The sequence below is a fragment of the Manis javanica genome, chromosome 3, assembly GCF_040802235.1.
Source record: "Manis javanica isolate MJ-LG chromosome 3, MJ_LKY, whole genome shotgun sequence".
Classification (NCBI taxonomy): domain Eukaryota; kingdom Metazoa; phylum Chordata; class Mammalia; order Pholidota; family Manidae; genus Manis; species Manis javanica.
In genome coordinates, this window is record NC_133158.1 from 186,230,021 (window position 1) to 186,251,390 (window position 21,370).

At 33.8% G+C, this 21,370-nt stretch overlaps 1 protein-coding gene across 4 annotated transcripts in view; it reads left to right on the forward strand.

Annotated features, from left to right (window-relative positions):
• Positions 1–20,230, forward strand: part of FSTL5 (follistatin like 5) — an 813,978-nt gene extending 793,748 nt beyond the window's left edge. For all 4 annotated transcript variants that reach the window (XM_073232529.1, XM_073232528.1, XM_073232527.1 and 1 more), the window contains one exon: positions 17,742–20,230. In XM_073232529.1, the coding sequence (XP_073088630.1) occupies positions 17,742–18,444 (703 nt within the window). In that variant the 3' untranslated portion in view covers positions 18,445–20,230. The remainder of the gene's footprint in view (positions 1–17,741) is intronic.
• Positions 20,231–21,370: the final 1,140 nt, after the last annotated feature.

Consider the following 21,370-nt stretch of genomic DNA (forward strand, 5'->3'; position numbering starts at 1 on the left):
GCTTAGCTCGCTTATTGAGCTGTTATATACACTGTCTGGAGATTCTTTTCTTCTCTCCCTCCTTATTCCTCCTCCTCCATTCTTCATATGTTGTGTGTTTTATTCTGTGCTCTTTTTAGGAGTGCTCCCATCTAGAGCACTCCCTGTGAGATGCCCTGAAGAGGTGGTTTGTGGGAAGCAAAATCCCTCAGCTTTTGCTTGTCTGGGAATTGTTTAATCCCGCCATCATATTTAAATGATAGTCATGCTGGATACAGTATCCTTGGTTCAAGGCCCTTCTGTTTCATTGCATTAAGTATATCATGCCATTCTCTTCTGGCCTGGAGGGTTTCTGTCGAGAAGTCTGATGTTAGCCTAATGGGTTTTCCTTTATAGCTGACCTTTTTCTCTCTAGCTGCCTTTAAAACTCTTTCCTTGTCCTTGATCCTTGCCATTTTAATTATTATGTGCCTTGGTGTTGTCCTCCTTGGATCCTTTCTGTTGGGGGTTCTGTGTATTTCCATGGTCTGTTTGATTATTTCCTTCCCCAGTTTGGGGAAGTTTTCAGCAATTATTTCTTCAAAGAGACTTTCTATCCCTTTTCCTCTCTCTTCTTCTTCTGGTACCCCTATAATACAGATATTATTCCTTTTGGATTGGTCACATAGTTCTGTTAGTGTTGTTTCGTTCCTGGAGATCCTTTTATCTCTCTCTATGTCAGCTTCTATATGCTCCTGTTCTCTGGTTTCTATTCCTTCAATGGCCTCTTGCATCTTATCCATTCTGCTTATAAATTCTTACAAGGTTTGTTTCACTTCTGTGATCTCCTTCCAGACATCTGTGATCTCCCTCCGGACTTCATCCCATTGCTCTTGCATTTTTCTCTGCATCTCATCCCATTGCTCTTGCATTTTTCTCTGCATCTCCGTCAGCATGTTCATGATATTTATTTTGAAATCTTTTTCAGGAAGACTGGTTAGGTCTGTCTCCTTCTCAGATGTTGTCTCTGTCATCTTTTTCTGCCTGTACTTTTGCCTTTTCATGGTGATAGAGATAGTTTGCAGAACTGGTATGAGTGACAGCTGGAAGAGCTTTCCTTCTTGTCGTTCTATGGCCTTCCTCTCCTGGGAGAATAGCGACCTCTAGTGGCTTGTGCTTGGCAGTTGTGCACAGACAGGGCTTCTGCTTCCTACCCAGTTGCTATGGAGTTTATCTCCACTGTCGCTGTGGGTGTGGCCTGGCTTGGGCTGCTCCTCCAAAATGGTGGAGCCCCGTTGGAGGGGGAGCAGCCGGGAGGCTATTTATCTCCATAAGGGGCCTCTGTGCTCCCTGCTGCCCAGGGGGTTAGACTGCCCAGAGATCCCCAGATTCCCTGCCTCTGGGCTAAGTGTCCTCTCCTGCCCCTTTAAGACTTCCAAAAAGCACTCTCCAAACCAAAACAACAACAGCAACAACAAAAGAAAATAAATAAATAAATAAATAATTTTTTAAAAAATTAAAAAAAAAATAGAGGAAAAACGTGCGATTTTCTTTGTTCTCAGGCTCCGGTCTCAGGCACCCGCTCACCGGTCTTGCTGCCCTGTTTCCCTAGGATTCGGGTCCCTGTCCCTTTAAGGCTTCCAAAAAGCACTCGCCAAAAAAAAAAAAAGGCCGCTCCCGTTTCTTTGTTTTCCGGCGTTGGCCTCAGGCACCCACTCACCAGTCCTGCCGCCCTGTCTCCCTAGTATCCAGGACCCCACACATGCACTGTGTCTGTGCTCTGGTCTGGAATCCTGGGACTGGGTGTTCAGCTGTCCTGGGCTCTCTCTCCCTCCCTAGTGACTCCTCTCTTTCTGCTGGGAGCTGGGGGAAGGGGCGCTCGGGTCCCGCCAGGCCAGGGCTTGTATCTTACCCCCTTCGCGAGGCGCTGGGTTCTCGCAGGTGTGGATGTGGTCTGGATGTTGTCCTGTGTCCTCTGGTCTCTATCTTAGGAAGAGTTTTCTTTGTTATATTTTCATAGATAAATGTGGTTTTGGGAGGAGATTTCTGCTGCTCTACTCACGCCGCCATCTTGGCTCCCTCTCAGTGACACTTTTATCAGTATATGCTGTCCTTCTTCATCTCTTGTAACTGTTTTGACTTTAAGTCTATTTTGTCTAATATTAGTATAGCCATCATCTCCTTACAGTTACTGTTTTCATGGAAAATCATTTTCCATTCTCACCCTTTCAACCTATTTTTATCCTTAGATCTAAAGTCTAAAGTGTGTATCATATAGACAACATAGAGTAGATCATGTTTGTTTTTGTGCTTTTTAATCCATTTTCCTATAAATACCTTTTAATTGGAATGCTTAAACTATTTACTTAAAGTAATTACTAACAAGATTTTAGAATTTTTCTTTTTGTTTTCTGTAAATTTTATATTATTCTTGTCCCTCATTTCTTCCACAAATATCTTTTTGTGTGTGTGTGTTGATGTTTCTTATAAGCAGCTTTTATGTCCTACTCATTCTCTTTTTTGTATTCCTTTTGTTATTTTATTAGTGACTGTCCTGGGAATTGCAATTAAGATCTTATAAAAATTTAGTTTCAATTAATATCTCCTTAGCTTCAGTAGCAAACAAAAATTCTTATTCTATATTACTGTGTCCCTCCTTTTTTATGTTATTTTCACAAGTTGCATCTTTATACATTGGGTCCCCATAAACAGAGATTTACAGTTATAGTTCTATTCAGTTGTAATATTTCAAAGCATGTATAAAATAAAAAGAGGTGTTACAAACTAAAAAATACAATAATACTGACCTTTTCTATTAACCTACATAGATCCTTTACATGTGTTTTATATATTCATATGGCTTCATACAAATTATGTAAGTTTTGAAAGTTTGCAGTTTTCTAAGAGTTGTCCAGATTCTGTCTAGTATCTTTTCACTTCAGCCTGAAGGACATCTTTTCAAATTTCTTATATGGAAAATGTAGTGGCATGAACTCATTCAACTTTTAAATTTCAGAATGTCTTAATTCTGCCTAATTTTTGAATAACAGTTTTTTAAGATATAGAATTCTTGGTCAACAGATATTTTATTTCTGCACTTTGAATATGCCATCCCATTGACTTTTGGCCTTCATGGTTTCTGATGAGGAATCCTTTCTTAATCATATTAATACTCCTTTGTACTTGATACATATCTTTTCTTGCACTGCTTTTGTGATTTTCCTTTTGTTTTGGCTTGGCCATTGGATTATAATATTCTTTTATGTAGATTTCTGTATTTGTTCTTGGAGTTTGTTGAGGCTCTTAGATGTGTAGATTACTGCTTTTGATTAAATTTGAGAAGTTTATTTTTCTATTATTTCTTCAAATATATTTTCCACCCCCTTTCTCTCTTTCATCTCCTTCCAGGACACCCTATAACAGATATGTTGATACATGGATGGTTTCTCACAGGTATTTTTTTTTTATGTATTTTTTTTTTTTAGATAATTATTTTTTATTGAATGGTAGTTGACACACAGTATTACATTAGTTTCAGGTGTACAACACAGTGATTGAACATTTATATACATAATAATTCTAGGTACCAGCTATCACCATACCAAGTTGTTACAATATTTTGGCTATATTCCTTATGCTATACATTACATCCCGGTTACTTATTTATTTTACAATTGGAAGTGTGTGTATGTGTATATATTTTTCCTCACAGGTCTTTTAAGTTACATTTATGTTCTTTAATTCTTTTTCCTTTCTACTCTTTAGACTAGATAATTTCATTTACTTTTTTTCAAATTTTTGTTTCTCATTCTTCTTGCTCAAAGTGGTTGTTGAAAACCTCTAATGAATATTTCACTCAAATTACTGTAATTTTCAACTTTAGAATTTTCATTACTTTGAATAATTTCTCTTTATTGATTAAAAAAAATTTCCACATATCATTTTCCTAGTTTCCTTTAGTTTTTGTTTATGTTTTCCTTACCTCTGAACAAATCGCAGTTGATTTAAAATCTGTATCTAGTAAGTCCACTGTCTGTGTTTCCTCAGGATAGTTTCTGTTAATTTCCTTTTTTCCTGTGTATAGACCATTACCACTTTTTCCTTCACACTCACCATTTTCATTATTGTAATGTGGAAATGCTGGAAATCAGATACTTTCCCCACTTCATGGTTTGTTTCTTTTTGTGGGTAATTTTTTGTTAAAACACCTTTAAAAATTTTGTATTGTTTGCTATGTTTTGTCTTTAACTTTGTCCTATTAAACTTAGTTTGTGATTTGACAAATATTTCTAATTGTCTGGAGTGAAGAAAGAAAGGAAAGGAAAAATGAAAGAGAGAGAGAGAGAAAGGAAGGAAGTATAAAAGGAAGAAATGAAGGAAAGAAGGAAGGAAGGAAGGCAGGGGCGGAAGGGAGGAAGGAAGGCAAGAAGGAAGAGAGAGAGAATAAAAAACTTTCTTGCTCTTTGAACATTGGCCCTATCGTGTTGGAGGGATTTTCCCCTCTTAGCCAGACCATTTAAAATGTATCTTAGCCTTCACTTCCTGCTCACAAGGAGACTAGGAATAAGTGAGGGGCAAAATTTACGATTTTCTCAGGTCTTTTCTCATGTGTTCTGTCCTGATCATATGCATAGCTTTCTTGAGTCTGTTTACGTGTGAACTTTCAAATTTTTTATTTCTCAAAGTAATCTTCTCCCTGGTACTTCCTCTTAGGCTTTCAATGTGTTTATTGTTTAGCTCAATTATAATCTTTTGGTCCAGGCCTTAGCAGCTTGCCATTAAATATCTTCCAGTGACACCCTCTACTTAGCTGTATTTTCTCACTGAGAGAGTTCTAAGTCAGACAAAACAAAGGCAAGCACCTGGCATTAGTCCTTCAGGGAACCTCACAACTAGCCACACTATACAAACATAGTCCCTTGGGAGCAAAGTCCATTCTGCTTCCTTTGGATTCAGATATCCACACTAGGATGTGTTGCCATTTTAAAGACAGCCACTGCTCAGGGAAAAGGGGAAGGGTAAAACTAACATAAATTAAAGTGTTATAATCTTCTAATGTGTAATCTCTATTGGTAAAAGAGATATACACATAATTCCCTAAAATAAATTCTGATTTATTTCTCCTCTTGAAGAGCTAAGAAGATGAAAGAAATTCTATTTTCAAACATAGTTCACTAATAGCATGAAATCAAAATCTCTAAGAACAACATACCAGGAAGGAAGTGCAAGAAAATAGTCCATTTCTGATATACTTCATATCAATAAACTGGATAATATCTGTTTCAAGAATTAGTAGTTCTTTACATTTTTAGAAACTTCCTCAGATTTGTTCACTTTCAAAATTTGTTCTAATTTTCATGCAAAAATAAACTCGATTTTAGTCTTGTGAAAACAGCAAAAGGACCTAGTACCCAGGAGTTTGAAAACCAGGAAATTTTATAGGAAGAATTAAGGAAAACGACAGGACTATGTACAGTGTTGAAATATTTAAAATATTTTCACATCAATATTTTCATTGTTATTTATATTCATTGATTATTAACAATCATGGGAAGTATTAATTATGATATTGCTTTTTGATTTGTGTCTAAAATTGCATATTAGATGGCAAAAGTCATATTTGAATCTGTATCATCAAAACTAGCTAAAGGCTGAAGTAACTAAATTGAAGGAGATACCAGGTCAGACTCAGTCCAAGAATCTAACATAGCAGGTGGAGTATACATAAGTCCAAGACAAGGAAGAAAACTAAGCTGAGAACCTACACAGAGGTCCACGTCCTTTCCTCACATAAATAAATCTTAAAAAATTCATCACTCAAAGCAAAATAAATTATGTAATCCATAGATACTGGAAACACATTCAGAAAACAATAAAATACAATGTGACATTGTTTGCAAAATATGTAACATTTTAGATATTATACAGTAAAGCTCATCTTTGTAGATCCTTCAAGGGAGAAGTCAGCCTAGGAGTTAAATTTTTTATATTATTAATAATTGAAATTACTAGTGATAATTTAGATTATTATTTAAAACAAATTTAATTTGAAATACTTCTAAAGTACATTAACCATTTGTACCACAGTTTGCTAAATTTTTCATTTTTAATGTTTCTGAATTGTGTGCTTGCATGTGTGTATGTGTGCATGTGTGTGCACTGCACTTCCCTTTTGCCAGACTATCATCAGTAATGTTAGTTATACCCACTTACCCAAGAACAATTCCTTTGTGTTTTTTGTATATTCTCAATTGACTGATGCTTATATAAATATATGCAAAAATTACTTTTAAAAATCCTATGACTAAAACTTAGAGCAAATCAAATAATTATAAGAAATTTAAAATCAACTGGCAAAATGTGAGAAATATATCATTGAGCTCTGAATTAATTGGCATTAGTTAAGTAGTCTAAAAGGATAATAGTCATCTAATATCCATTCAAGTGGAATATAACCATTTTTCAGTTCATTATTATAAATACACTAGTTAAATGTACATTGCCTTTGAGCTTCATAAGAATTTTATGATTTAAAGCACTGAAATTCTTAAAACTAATTAATTCTTATAATATGCTGAGAATTAACTAGCATAATTTCCATTAAACAAACAAAAATAAAATCAAGGAAATTACTATATTTTGGCAAACTAACAATGTACATTTCAGGTGCACTTTGGTTTTTCTATTTCCACTTTTTTTCTCATAAAAGTTCAGAACATGTTTCTCTATATTATCACTGTGCTAATGAAAAGAAGTCATCAGGGAAAGGCTACCAAAGTTAATAAGGTTAAGTTTTCAAGCATAATTGATGAAGAAGTTATACAAATTTATTACTTCAGACTTGTTGTCTTCATTTTTATAAATGTGTGTTGGTTCAATCTCTGAAATAAAAAAATTGCAATAAAATCACATTCAACTTTGATGTTCAGTCACAAAATTACATATAAGAGGCTTAAAAATGGAAAATCTGACAATATTGAAATGAGATTTAAGGCAGTTATCAAAGGTGCTACTTTGAGTATAGAAACTGTAAAAACAGTATTTAATTGTGCCAGGTTGGATTTCAAAACAGATTTTCCAAGATAGACAGTTAAGAAATACATAAAAAATAATCTCAGATTAACATTCTGGGATGACATTTTGAGTAGATTTTACTATTTCCAATTATTTCATAAAATTGTTTTCTGCTATAGTCTTCTATCTACTGCAATCACAGCTACAAGCATTTTCTTCTGGCAAACTTTCAGTTTCATTCTACTGCTCAAATTCTTTGTTGATATTAGAGACAATAACATTTCCCTTTCACCCTCTAATATTCAGTTCCCATATCCTTCTTACCTGTACTACGAATTTATTTTTTCATTGTCTCCTTGGCAGATTCAGTACAAGTACTCTTTGTATTTATACATGGTTTTCATTTAATTTGACGTCCAAACACAGTCTGGTATTTTAAGAATTTTTTTCCAGTATGTCCATGTGTATAGTTCTCTGAAAATGAGTCTTTACATGGATGAATCTTTTTACTGTAACACAGAGCAGTCTGCACATTTATCTGTATACTAGTGAAGCATATTTGAGATTAAAATGATGAGTTATTATCATGAGAGCTATCTGAGCTTTTTATCTAGGGTCCTACATATTGCTTTATTTCTATTAATACATAGAAACATATTATTTCTTACTGTAAAAGTAGACAATGCTCATTGAACAAAGCAAACTTAAAAAAAATAATAAAACCCAAACTAAAAAACCAAAGTGAGCTTAATCCAGTTTCCAAATATGACTAAAGTTAACCTTTGGGCATATTTATCATCAGCACGTGAATGGGCTTTGCTTATTCTATTTTTAATGGTTTAATAATATGAGTCATACAATATTGTTTTCTTTTCATATAACTTTATAGAATACACATTAATCCTACATAAGTGTTTTATATTTGCAACATGTGTGTTCTATTGTATCAAGTGGCTATATCATCATTTACCTAAATTTTCACTTACATATGGGCTTTTCAGTTTTCAGATTTTCACTACTATACATAATAATACTATGAATATATTTGTACATAAAGCTTTTTTTTATGCATGTATGCAGTATTCAAACCATACATGGTAATAAGTAAAAATCTCCTTTTGTAAACACCCATAACATTTTCTCTTTAGAAGAATAGACAGATTATTGAGTAATCAGTTCATTTATTGAAGCAATCACATATATGTGCACTGAATTATAGAATATTCTTTAAATCTGGTATGTATTGGTTTAAAAATGAAGTTTGGAGATACCCCTGTATTATTACTAATACATTATCATTTTTAGGATTTCAATATGAGATTTTATTTGGTGGATGGTTCATAGTTTTTTTAAGCTCTACTATTCCTTTACTATTTGGCATTTGATTATCTCTAAATTTCCTTATTGTAACTTGAGCTACAGTGAATACACTTGCATATGTTACTCTGTAGTCATTTATGAGCATTTATTAAGGGGAGATACTGAAATAAATCATTGCTTCATTATAGCAGGCAGTCATATTTTAATATTGAGATAATGACAAATTATTCTCAAAAAAACCTAAATAATTATGCTTCCACCAATAGTATGTAAGAAAATATATTTAATAACATCCTTACTAGTACTTGATCTAAACACACTATTTTGTTACAAATAGATTGGTAAAAATAAATATATAACCTTTTGGTTTTTAATTTATATTCACCTAACTTTTATAAAGTTTTTAACCTTTTGATGTTTGTAGACCATTAATGCCACATCTCCTCATGTGAGGAATAGCCATTTACTTGTTTGCTAATTATTCTTTTTAGTTCTTTGTATTTCTGATTTTAGTAATTCATTATTTAGCCATAATATTGACTTTTTCTGTTATATTTTGCTCATTTTGTAGATTGCATTAAAGATTGTTTATTTTTAAAATATCATCACCTTTATTAAGCTTCACCTTTGACTCACAGAATGTGAGTTCTTGCTTAAAAAGTCTCATCTTCCCCAGTGTTTAAATATTTGATATCTTAATGCTATTTTAATGTTATTTAATGCTAATCTTTCAATAACTGTAACTTCAACCATTTCATCCATCTAGATATTATTTTGTGTAAATAATCAGATATACATATGTTTTTTCCTTATAGGTAGTTGATTTCCTCAACACAACATATCCTTTTCTACAAATGTCAAGTAGTACTTTTATGGCATTTTTAATTTTCATGTATGACATGAGTCTGCTTCTGAAATTTTTTCTGTTCCACCAATAATATTTTGTATTGCTGAAACACCACTAGGTAGATTCCAATTTTGAGATTTTTATTTCAAAAATAAAAGGAAAGTACTAGCTGTTACAATGATAAAGACTTATGTGGATTAGAAATTGCAAAAGGGAGGTAAAGTAATCCGTCTTTAAAGATGATAATGATTGAACATTTAACAGCAGAACAATTAGCTGTAAACCTATAAAAATAAAATAATCTAGAATGTTAAGGAGCAAAAAAGTAGTTAATAACATTATATATATTAACCAGAACCAATCTGGAGGTATAATGGAGGAAAGAATCTATTTATATTAGCAACTAAAAAGATAATCTATGAATATACCCAAGAAGAAATGAATTTTTCTTGATGTAACAATTTAAAATAAATAAGGTAAATAGAAACATTTATTGTATTCCTTTTAAAAATGTTGAAACTCAATTATTTAATATATAAATTTAATAAATCCACTAAAATATCAACATTTTTAAATTAGATAAGCTGATCCTAAATGTAAGATAAAAATACTAATTGTGATTGAACTTGATAAGCTGACTGTAAAACTTATGGAATACCACACCCACAAAAAAACAATAAATTTTGAGAAAGAAAATTGTGAGAGATTCATGCTCCTGGATATTTACATATATTATATATTATCAATAAATAAAATAGTGCAAAACCTATGTATGAAGAGAGAAAGACTGATAAAATTAATAGAACATTCAGATATAAACTAAATGCATATCAGCTAACAGGTGGTATTCCAAATCGTTTGGTAGGTGCGGACCATTCAATAAAGTAGGTACTAACAGATAGCTACCTCAAGAGAAAACAAAAGTTGAGCCACTACCTTATATGGTAGATTATTATAATAACAGTCTCCAGTGAATCCAGTAACAATGCCTTTGAGTAGCCTTTTCCCATAATGATGGTAGGTTTGCCATGTCATTTCTTTAAGCAAGCAAAGGTCTGAAATTTAGAGCTTTCCCTCTTGTAATGCTGCATTTACTTTGTGAGGAAGGCTTGTGCGGCATCGGGAGACCAGAGAACTACCTGGAGAAAGAGGGGCCCACCCATCCCATGCTTCCTTGCTGAGCTCTGCCACCAAGCAACCCACCAACTGAACGAAGCCACATGAGTAGGCACATACTGAGAAAGTGATTCAGTAAAATTTGGTAGATCATACCACAGACTCCTATGAATGACTATAAGGCAGCAGAGTAAGTGCACACAACATGAGCAACATGAATATAATGAATATAATTTAAAATGTCATGCTGAAAGAAAAAAAGCAATACAACATGAGATACATGTCATGTTATTTATGTGAATGAAATATCCAAACAGCAAAACAAAACCCTCCCCTCTTCCTTGCTTTTACATACCCAAGAACACACATACAGTATTAAAAAAAATGTAAAAAGAGAGAAAAACCAAATCCAGATACATTTCTAAACATGTATTACAAACACAGCTTGTTAAGCAATAATTATTCATGCAGCTTTAATCTTCTCTAGAGAAAACGTAAAAAGTAATGGGAAAATAATAATGTAACAACTAGTATTAATCGTGTGCATTTAACTTTTACTGCGTGATTTCCATCTTAGTTCCTCGAATTGATCAAAATACCATGGAGTGGGTGGCTTATACAACAAAACGTGGTTTTCCACTGCTCTAGGGGTTGTAAAGTCAGAGATCAGGGTGTCGGCTCAGGCCCCGGGCAGAACCCTCCGCCCAATCTGCAGACAGCTGGCTGCCTGCTTGCTGTGTCTTCCCAAGGAGAGCTCATGCCCCTGTGTCTCTTCTTACCACATTCTAGATGGCTCCAGCCTCATGGCCAAATTTCCTCCCAAAGGCCTCACCTCCAAATAACAGCACATTGGAGTTAGGGCCTCTACACATGAATTAGAGGAAAGGGGGCACGATTCAGTCCTAGCATTCCACCCCTGACCCTTCAAAATTCACTCCCTACTCACATACAACACGTACTCATTCTATCACAATAGCCCCAAAGGTCTTGTTCCAGAATCAACTCTAGTCTAAACTCCAAAGCCTCACCTAAATATCATCTAAAGTACATTTGGGGAAGACTAATTCCTCTCTAGCTGTGCATCTGTGAAAACAAGTAAATTGCTGCTTCTAAAATATAATGATGGGGCAGGTGTAGGACAGCTAGACATTCCATTCCAAAATAGAGAAAGAAGTGGTGACGAGTATTCTAAACAGAGTAGTTGGTAAATGGTTGTTGAATTTGGGCACATAATATCTAAAACCAAACTCAGACCAAACCTGGTTCCTCATGGAACCATTTTTTCACTCATGATTTCTTTCTAGCAGGTCTAGCAATGGGTACTTTGGTAATGTGGTTTGATTTATTAACAGATTTTAATTTGCTCATGCTTTTATTTTACCTTCATTTTCTATTTCTGACTCTGGAGAAATATTTATTTCTGAAAAATGAATTATTCCTCATTCTTCGAATTACTAACTCTTTCCCGGCTATGAAACACTCCCTGATCAGAAAAATGGCTAAGACGAAGGAGGCTGCTGTTTTCAGATTTTCATGTTGTTTTTCCAAAACCAAGTTGGGAAAAGCAACCAATCTTTTAAAATGCCCTCTTAAGGCATAGTTGTCAGTTTTTTCCTGAGCACTTAAGCTCTTCAAAAAGAGGTGGAGAACTTTGGTATTTGAAATATGATCTGTAGTATATATGGTGTGCAAAGAATTCCTAATAAATCATTTTTTTGTATGTCCTGGTTATGACTAGAAGTGCTAGACCTTTGGACACTGTATTAATTCTATCAAGCAATTAGACACCCTGAATAAACTGTATTGAAATTATGCACTTATGTTTCAATTTTCCCTAGAAACAGTAAACTTCCTATCCATCAAAACAATAGGAAGCAGAGACAGAAGTAAAACAGGGACTTTGGTATTCAAAAACACATTCTGTTTATATTTTTAACAAAGAAAAGAACATTGAAAAAATGAAAGTAGAAGAAGGAATGTAGCAAACATCTTTAATATAGATTTTCTATAATATACTCACAAAAGTCAGGTAAGAGGGCATCCTGTGGTTCATTTGAGCTTTTACAAACTATATTTTGAAAACAGAAAACTTCAAAGTACTATCATTTCTCAAACACATCTAAGCATTAAGACTATTCAGACTGTCCTTGCTCTAGTTATAAATCTTTACTAAATGTGTCAAATTCTATTTCTCTGTGCTTCTCTTCTCCCGAATATGAATGTGACCACTGTTTATGAACAGGTATGTTTTACTGATCTATTTATGTGGAGTCCAGATAAAATCTAAATCCTCTGGCCCTTGAGTAAGAGCGGCATTCAATCTTTTCTTACAAGGGCCGGTCTGGGATAACAGAAAACAACTAAATATAAAGGAATTCAGAAACTAGTGAATGATGGCTCATGTCAGATTTGTGTTTGGCATCCATGAAAACTGTGTGCCAGCTGTAACACACTAGAAGATGTCATTTCAACAGCATGTTGTGTGTGGGGGGGTGTTATATATTGATTACATGGAGAGAAAATTGTAATGTTAGTTTTTTATCTGTTAAGTACTTCTTACATTCCAAATGGAAAACAGGATACTTATATTCTGATTAGAAAAACAAGATGTTGATAATCCTGCCCACTATTATTTATGAAGTACTAATTACTTGATTCTGTTTTGGATATAGATTTTCACAAGTAAAATCCCAATACAACTAATTCTTAGGGCTGTTGCGGAATTTTATTTCAAAGAATAGGGTTTTTACAATGGAGACATCAGAAAAGTGTGAGAAAATGCTTTTGTTTTAGATGTGGGTTGCAGCAATGTTTCTATCACAGGATAGAGGGTCTGACTAATTCAGTGATCAAATACAGTACTCTCCACTTTTACTACTTCCCATTTGCATCCATTGATATACATGAAAAGCAATGTTTTAAAATCTGAGGAGGTGCATGCAGATAATAGGTTTTGAGGAAAGAGATCATCTAGGAATTGAGATGAGGCATCAAGCACTCTTCCCAGCTTCTAGTACAGGATTGATCCTCAGTGGCTAAATATTAAAAGTCAGCAGTAAGGAGAACTGTTTAGGTGAGAATCTGTGAGGACTTTGAGGAGAGCTGTTCTATATTAAAACTCAGAATACAAAACAATTGTCATTCTGCAAATCTTATGAGGCTCTTTCACTCCAAGCTTGGGGGTGTCTGTTCTTGGCACAAACCTTGATAAAATAATACAGGTCATTAATTGCAACCACAAGATTCCTTCTGGAGCATTTCAGGTGAATGATTTGAAAGCAGAACATGAGCAGAGTAACACGGCAGATGCTGTGGAGTGACAGTGACTGGAAAGTGGTGTTGCGAGATTGTGTGCCCTTTTGGGACTATCTGAAGGAGAGATATGGGAAATTCATTCATTACTTAAGTTCAAGAAATGTAGCCTTATCTTGTGGGATGTAGAGGTGTTCATGGTGTTTGACCATCTTCTCTCTAAATAACTGTTCTTTTCCCTTCTTGGCAAGGCTCTTGAATTACCATTACCTAGACTCAAACTGCAACCCTCCATGCTCCAAGATATTCAGATCCTAGAGTTAGTCACACATTTTCTGTTACTTTTAGTCAAAACTTTTAAGTAAGACAGGTTTCTCAAATCCTATCACCTGTGCAGAGCTCAGATTCACCCAGCACACCATGGCCTGCTGCTCCATGACCTCAGTAAGAACTGAGGCAGCCCCCCTGAAGAAGATGGAGTGAGCTAGACTGCCTTCATTGCTAACAATGTGAGAGATCTAGTGATCGGTTAAGGTGTAGACTGGGCATAGAACCTATTGATACAAGTGAGAATGAGAATAAAAACATGAATTTCTATTATCAATGTGATCTCTGTTGCATTTGCAAATGGAAAAAAATATCACCATATTCGAGTAACACTATATGCTGCTTTTGAACATTGTGAGAATACTGACTATACAAAAAAATTGATCATTTGTTTATGTTTTGCCTATCCATGAATCTCTGTTATCCTATAGGAGATATCTTCTTTGATTAATAATTGGAAAATGATACTACTTCAAGTACAAAGCATCAAGAGTGGATACTTCTATTTATTGAGAATGTACTATTTGCCTGGTAATAAACATACATTTACTGTCATCCACAAAGCAGGGAGGTACTCTTATCCTCTTCCTGCTGATGAGGAAATTGCAACTTGTGAATGTCAAGGACTTTATGTAAGGTCATATATCCATTATATTGAAACACTGTCTCATGAAACTAAACCTTGACTGAAAACCCTTACTCCATCCAAAACAAGTTCTCTGTGTATGAATCATCAGATCTCACCTTAAAGTAGAAAAACAGGGAAGCTGAACCTTTTAATAAACTTTATGATGAACTAGATTTATTAAACATTCATAAAATAAAAAAATTCGGGGAAGAAAAATTTTTCTTTAACTCTCCTCACCAAATGTAACAAACCCACACAATGTCGTGCTAAAAGGGCACGCCTTCCTAGCTGCATGAATAGCCTTGTAAAAGAAGTGATTTCAAGAGTAAGTTTTAACTAATTTCTTACAGTCTGAACTTCCTTTACACCTTCTGACAAATATTAGACAAACTATGTTACACCTAGCACTGTGCAAGATTTTATTATACTAAGCAGGCATGAAAGTTGAGAGCCTGGTAAATATTAATCACAGACTAATGAACAGTGGGAGACTTCTGAATACCAATCTGTACTAGGGGAAATTTTAAATTAGAGGCACCACTTTCTACTAATAAATCAGTAGTGAAAAATTGACAGCTTTTTCATGCATCTGCTTATGTAGCTAGATCTCTGGTCCTAAAGGAACATACAGTGTGGATGCCAAAATAGATGTAATTTTATCACCCCACATTGAGCTTTTGCATTTTTAACCAGACCCTTTTTAAAAATTGTAATTACCTCCAAAAGAGGCAGGATTGTATCATGGAAAACTTGAATGCATTCTTTAGTATCAGAGCTAAAATAGTTCAAGAGTAGTTAGAACTTGTCTCATTCTTCCTCATTAGCATTCAAAAACCATTGCCCAAAGAGACTAGAAGACTCAAGTTTAAGAGGCAAGCTGAAATGCCAAAACTTGATTGGCTTACTGCTTTGATTAAAAGTGCATATTACTGCTTTTGCCTCTGAACACAGTACAATGAATAACAGAAAAAAAAGAAGAATGTCTTCCAGAATACTTAATAATTTCATAATACCAGACACAATCATACATCTGCACGCTTACATATCCTAAATGATTATCCATTAATGGGAAAGCACATCTTTATAATGGTTGAAGTTCATTATTTATCAAAACACCTATGAGAGTGGATAGTGATTTTTAGAATTTTATATTTTTGATGCTGACACACAAAAATAATGGGACTAAGTTTTCAGTTTGTTTTTTAAAAATTATTTGATATTCAGATAGTATTTAAAGCCTGCACTAGACATTAAAACTTTAATGGAAACATTTAGAAGTGATTATTAACTATATGACTGTCCCTTTATACCACTGTAATCAAGACTAAAATGTTATCCCAAATAGGTAAGGACACAAATACAGTAAGGAAAAGAGAAAGATCTAGGAAATAAGCCAGAAATGGTGTATGTCATTCTGAAACATACCAGAAAGATTATTTTCAAAATGATTACTTTATTCCACCTCAAGTGTATATAGAAAAAGTAGTATTTATTAAATTAGTAATAGTATAGCAGAATGCTATAATTAAGCATTAACCACTAATATTTTTTTACTTTATCACCCGAAATTTCTAGACGCATTGGAAACAGAGTTGTTTTGCAATATATTCCCAATACCTGGTATTTAATAGTTATTCAATAAATATTTAAGAAATCTTTTTAAAGGACTAGCTATACACTGTAGTATTTCTCTTGTATATAAGAATTTGTATTCTCTCCAATGACAACAAATAGTCTTCTCGAATGTTCAAATATAGCTAAAGTTACAGTATGGCTTCCCAACTATACATAATATAATGACATAGAAACAATTACAATTTTATATCTATTTCAGTAAAATATTTATGCTTATACATTCCCTGCCTTTCACAGTTAAAACACAAGACTGACTTTTTGAGAAGATCTTATTATTTCTGTGAGTTTATATATTTGTGCACGCCATATACTTATACTTGAAATTTTAAGGAGCTATTACCCTGAATGCATCATGTTTCTGTATTATGTGTAGAAATGGTCATTTTTTTACATAAATAAAACCATAAGAATTAGCATACTGAAAATGAATTGCACAGGTGATGAAACATAATTGGTGATCTTTAGAGTTTTCATTTGTTTTGTTTTGTCTTAACACACAAGAAAATCATTTACTAACTTTTCTCATTTGTTAACATAAAAATGTAACAATATATCTCATTTATTTTTATAGGGCTTTTGGAAATATTAGGAGATATTTTAATCAGCAATATTAACAAAAACAAAAATAAAAATCACAATTCTATGGGTCAAAATCCATTTTATATGTAATTTTGTACAGTAGTTTTAATCTCATTTAATTTTACTTCTTTCTGCTAGGAAACCACTAGTGCTATAGGTCAGGGTTTCAAAATATATTTACACTTGTCACAGGGATTTCTGACAATTTCCAGGTAGTATTCAAGACAAATGCTTTCAAAAGCACTGAAGTAATTAAAGGGGCCTCCAAAACAACTTTTTAAAAAATTACTTTTAAACTGACTTTAATGGAAAAATGTCATAAATCTCCAAAGTTCATCATTGTTCAGTATAAGATAACCAATACAATGCAGGTGTATCACTAAAAACGATAACAAAATAAGCATGACAAGGTTGAAAAATGTAACATATTTAAAATTTGCAGTAGGTGCTAATATCATAAAGGTAGTGAAATATGGTTATTCTAAGATGTAATAAATAAAAGTCTAATAATTTCATACTAGAAAAAAATCTGCATCTATTAAAGTGATCCTGTGAGACATATTGAAATGAGAAAGATGTGCAAAATTATCTAACTAGTGATGAGCATCAAATTTATTTGATAGTTGTAAGACAGTATCAGAAGTAAATGAACTGAGTGACAGAGATCTATATTCAAGCCTTTTATTCTTGCTGGCTTTAGCAGCAGTAAACCAAGCTTATTCAATATCAGAAGGTTTAGAGACATACAAAACAATGTTTATATTTTTACCCTCTATGGTAGAAGTAAAATTTGTTGTTCCAATTAATTAGATGTATTGCTTTTAATTTTAATTACTTTGCTTTCTACAGTATGAAGTTATAACATTTGGCTCTAAAGAGAAATAACCTAGTGAAAGGAGGGTAGTACAATTTGAAGTTTAATTCTAATATGATTGTGACATGAATTGTTGCATGGCCTGACACTCAGTGCCTTGACCTGCGATGGTCCTTTCCACCTGTTCACAGTGCGTTTTATATGGGAACCATCTATAGCTTACTGTCTAACTTTGGCTTTTATATTTTCAGGTTTGGATTTATTCTTCATAAAGATGAAGCTGCACTACAAAAAATCGATCTTGAAACCATGTCGTACATCAAGACAATTAATTTAAAGGACTCTAAGTGCGTTCCTCAATCGTTGGCATATACACACTTGGGAGGGTACTATTTTATTGGCTGCAAACCTGATAGCACTGGGGCTGTTCCACCACAGCTCATGGTGGACAGTGTGACTGATTCAGTCATTGGATTCAATGGTGATGTGACAGGGACTCCATATGTCTCTCCAGATGGGCACTATCTTGTCAGCATTAATGACGTGAAAGGTCTCGTAAGGGTCCAGTACATTACCATTCGAGGAGAAGTACAGGAGGCTTTTGATATTCACACAAACCTGCACATATCTGATCTGGCATTTCAGCCATCCTTTACTGAAGCCCACCAGTACAACATCTATGGAAGCTCAAGCACACAGACAGATGTGCTCTTTGTGGAACTCTCCTCCGGAAAGGTTAAAATGATAAAGAGCCTCAAGGAACCACTGAAGGCAGAAGAATGGCCTTGGAACCAGAAGAACAGGCAGATCCAGGACAGTGGCCTGTTTGGTCAGTACCTGATGACCCCTTCCAAGGACTCTCTCTTTATACTAGATGGACGACTCAATAAGTTAAACTGTGAGATCACTGAAGTTGAGAAAGGAAATACAGTCATTTGGGTTGGAGATGCCTAGGGGACCTATTAGATAATTATCGAAGAGTTTTTCACTACATTGCACTTAATCCATTGTTTAAATTTACAGCGTAACTTTTCAATTTATATCCTAGTCAAGCATAAGTTATTGGTTGACCCAATTAAAACAGGTTTTTTTTGGCAGAGAAATACATAATTAGTAATACCGGTTGATTAGAAGTACTTAACACAATATTTGATGAGAAGCTACATTAATCACAAGAATCAAATCTACAATTATGGTTTAAGCCAATAAAAGAGGAACTTAAAAACTTAAAAAATAACTGCAGGGAATTTCAGATGACTTTAAGCACCATTTCATTTTAGGGGTAGTTTATTCTGTCCTCTGTCCTCTGGTATGCTTAAGCCAGAAATAATCGGTGTTGTGGGACCTTAAAATTCTTATTTAAAATATTCTGTCCCATCCACTGTTTGTAATCTTTTGTGCCTTGAAGGGAATGTCACAAGAGGAGAAGGAACGCTAACTGCTGCATACAGAACACCTTCATGACTGTAAATCTCTTGCCATTAAAAGAGAAAAGTTAAATATCTTATACACCAAATCCTGCCTTCAGTTATTTGTTTAACTCTCAATGAAATATCATTTGAAGGCATAAATTGGCCTTAGGTTGTAGATAGGTGACATACTCTATTTGACACTGACTGTATAATCTGCAGCATGCTATGGAAAATGGGGAGGAGGGGAGGAAACAATGATGGTGAAAAATTTTGCAAAATGTTCTCTACTCATTGTGTTTTCAGTCACTAGAACACATTGTATTTTTAACGAAAGTTTGTCTGAGATGTCAATTGCTTACAAATGTTTATTATTTGCAGAATATATATTTTTTCTTTTCATGTAGCCCAGTGTTGCACCAGAGGGAAATTTCTGTTCCAAAAAGGAAGCATCATTTGTGTCTGCCTAGAGTAAACTACATATAGGTTTAACAACAAGGAGAAAATACTGGCTAGAATACTGAGTACTAGTGGTTTAGGAATTAGTAATAGAAATTGGGAATCAGGCGATAGCTTCATGATGGTGAGCAAAGACTTCTCTATTGCTTACCCATCAAATAACTTCATTCCTTACTAACTTTCCTAAATAACTTCTGTTCAACTCCTATATAATCTTTAAATGACCCTCTTAATAATTGTCTGGTTTAACTGGAGACCTAACTAATCATCTTATTTGAGACAGTGCATAGAAATAAGAATTACTGATTTTTTTTTTAAGGGCAAAGAAAAGGCCAGTAGATGTGGATTAAAACTAGAAAGTTGGTTTACTGAAATAAGCAGATAATTATCCAGTTTTAAGTAATAGTTTACATGTTTTGAGAATCCTTTTACTTATTTTTATTTTATTGCTATTAAAAATGCTGATGGGCTGTTGAAATGATCTCTGTTTACTGAAGGTAATCCAATAAGGTCTTTTTTAACACAAATTTTACTCAAGTTTAAATTGTATAAAACTGCTTAGAAACTGAAATTTTATAGTGTGGAATATCTTAAGTGTATATAGCCTCCTGAGCTGTGTGATATACAGTAGCTTAAGGAAACATTATGGGAAGTAGTTTAATAAACAACAAAAAATCAGCTTATGTTTCTACTTATCTGCTTTCCTTTTTAACACTTTTCTTCCTTGTGAACATGAACCATATAGAGTGTCTGTGACCTAATGATTTAATGTGAGTCTGTGTCATATCTCCTTCTTTGGTAGCTTACACCATGTGGATGCTTTGTCTGTAGACTTTGCTTGATTAAAGGAGAATAAACCTCTTACATTTTAACCCTTGAGAGTTCAGTCAGTGTTTTAATGTGCACACCAATGTGTTGTTTCTCCTCCCAGTATGGCAGACCTAGGCAGTTGTTCTACACTATTTTGAAGGTGATGGGATGATGTAGAAAGCAAGTTAAGTGAGATCAATCAAAAAAACAATTTAGTTTGGTTTTTATATCAAATCCAAGTTGCTATATCCCTTTGTATCTTAAGATGCCTTTAAAGCAAGGCATTTATCCTTTTTAAGGTGTCTATTTCTTTAGAATTCCTTCTCGTGTATTAAAAGAATGAGTTATCAGAATGGAGTTTCAAAAGTAGGCTCAAAGCAAAAACCTTTTCTTTCCACATCTTCACACTATTAACCACACAAATACTGAGCTACATTTTTTAGCATTGCAATAGTTAAAATACTAACATCTGTGATTCCTTTTAAAAAAGCATATGTAGTATTATAATATTTTCTGGGGTAGATATTTCTTTCTTTGATGATAGAGGAAAAGGTAGACCAAGAACTAACACACAGCATCACTATTATTCTTTGCCTATCCCTATAAAAGTTTGTTGCAAATCATCTTATCAATAAGGTGGATATGTGCAAAAACTGAAAGTTAAGGAAAACTAGGATAAAATGAAGATGAAGTAATTGCTCTAAAAAGCTCTAATATCAGAGTAGATCTTTAACAAGCAGGAAAAAACCTGAAGTGATAGTAATGAGAAAAGGTATAAAGTCAGAATGGGATGGGTGGGGGAGGTCCTTGAGCAAAACTGACTGGAAAAAGTAAATATTTATGTAAAGAAGGTGATATATATAAGGCAAAAAATGTAGGAAATGGTTTGATTTGGAAGAATGGAGGTAAAGAATGAAACCAATTTAAGAGTTTCAACTTAATCCAGACAATAGGGACTCAACGATATTTTTAAAAGAGAAATGGTAATGAAAACAACACTTTAAAATTTTATTATTTTAATGAAATGAAGATTTGACCAAAGAAAAGGGATGTCAGTGGATGAGGTATCAGTCGGGATGCTGCTGCAAAAATATGTTTATGGTCTCTCATACAAAACATGTAAATTGAAAGTATACATTATGAAACGGCTAGTAAGGAGCCATACTTGAACTGGCAACAGAATATATACAGATCATAAAAAG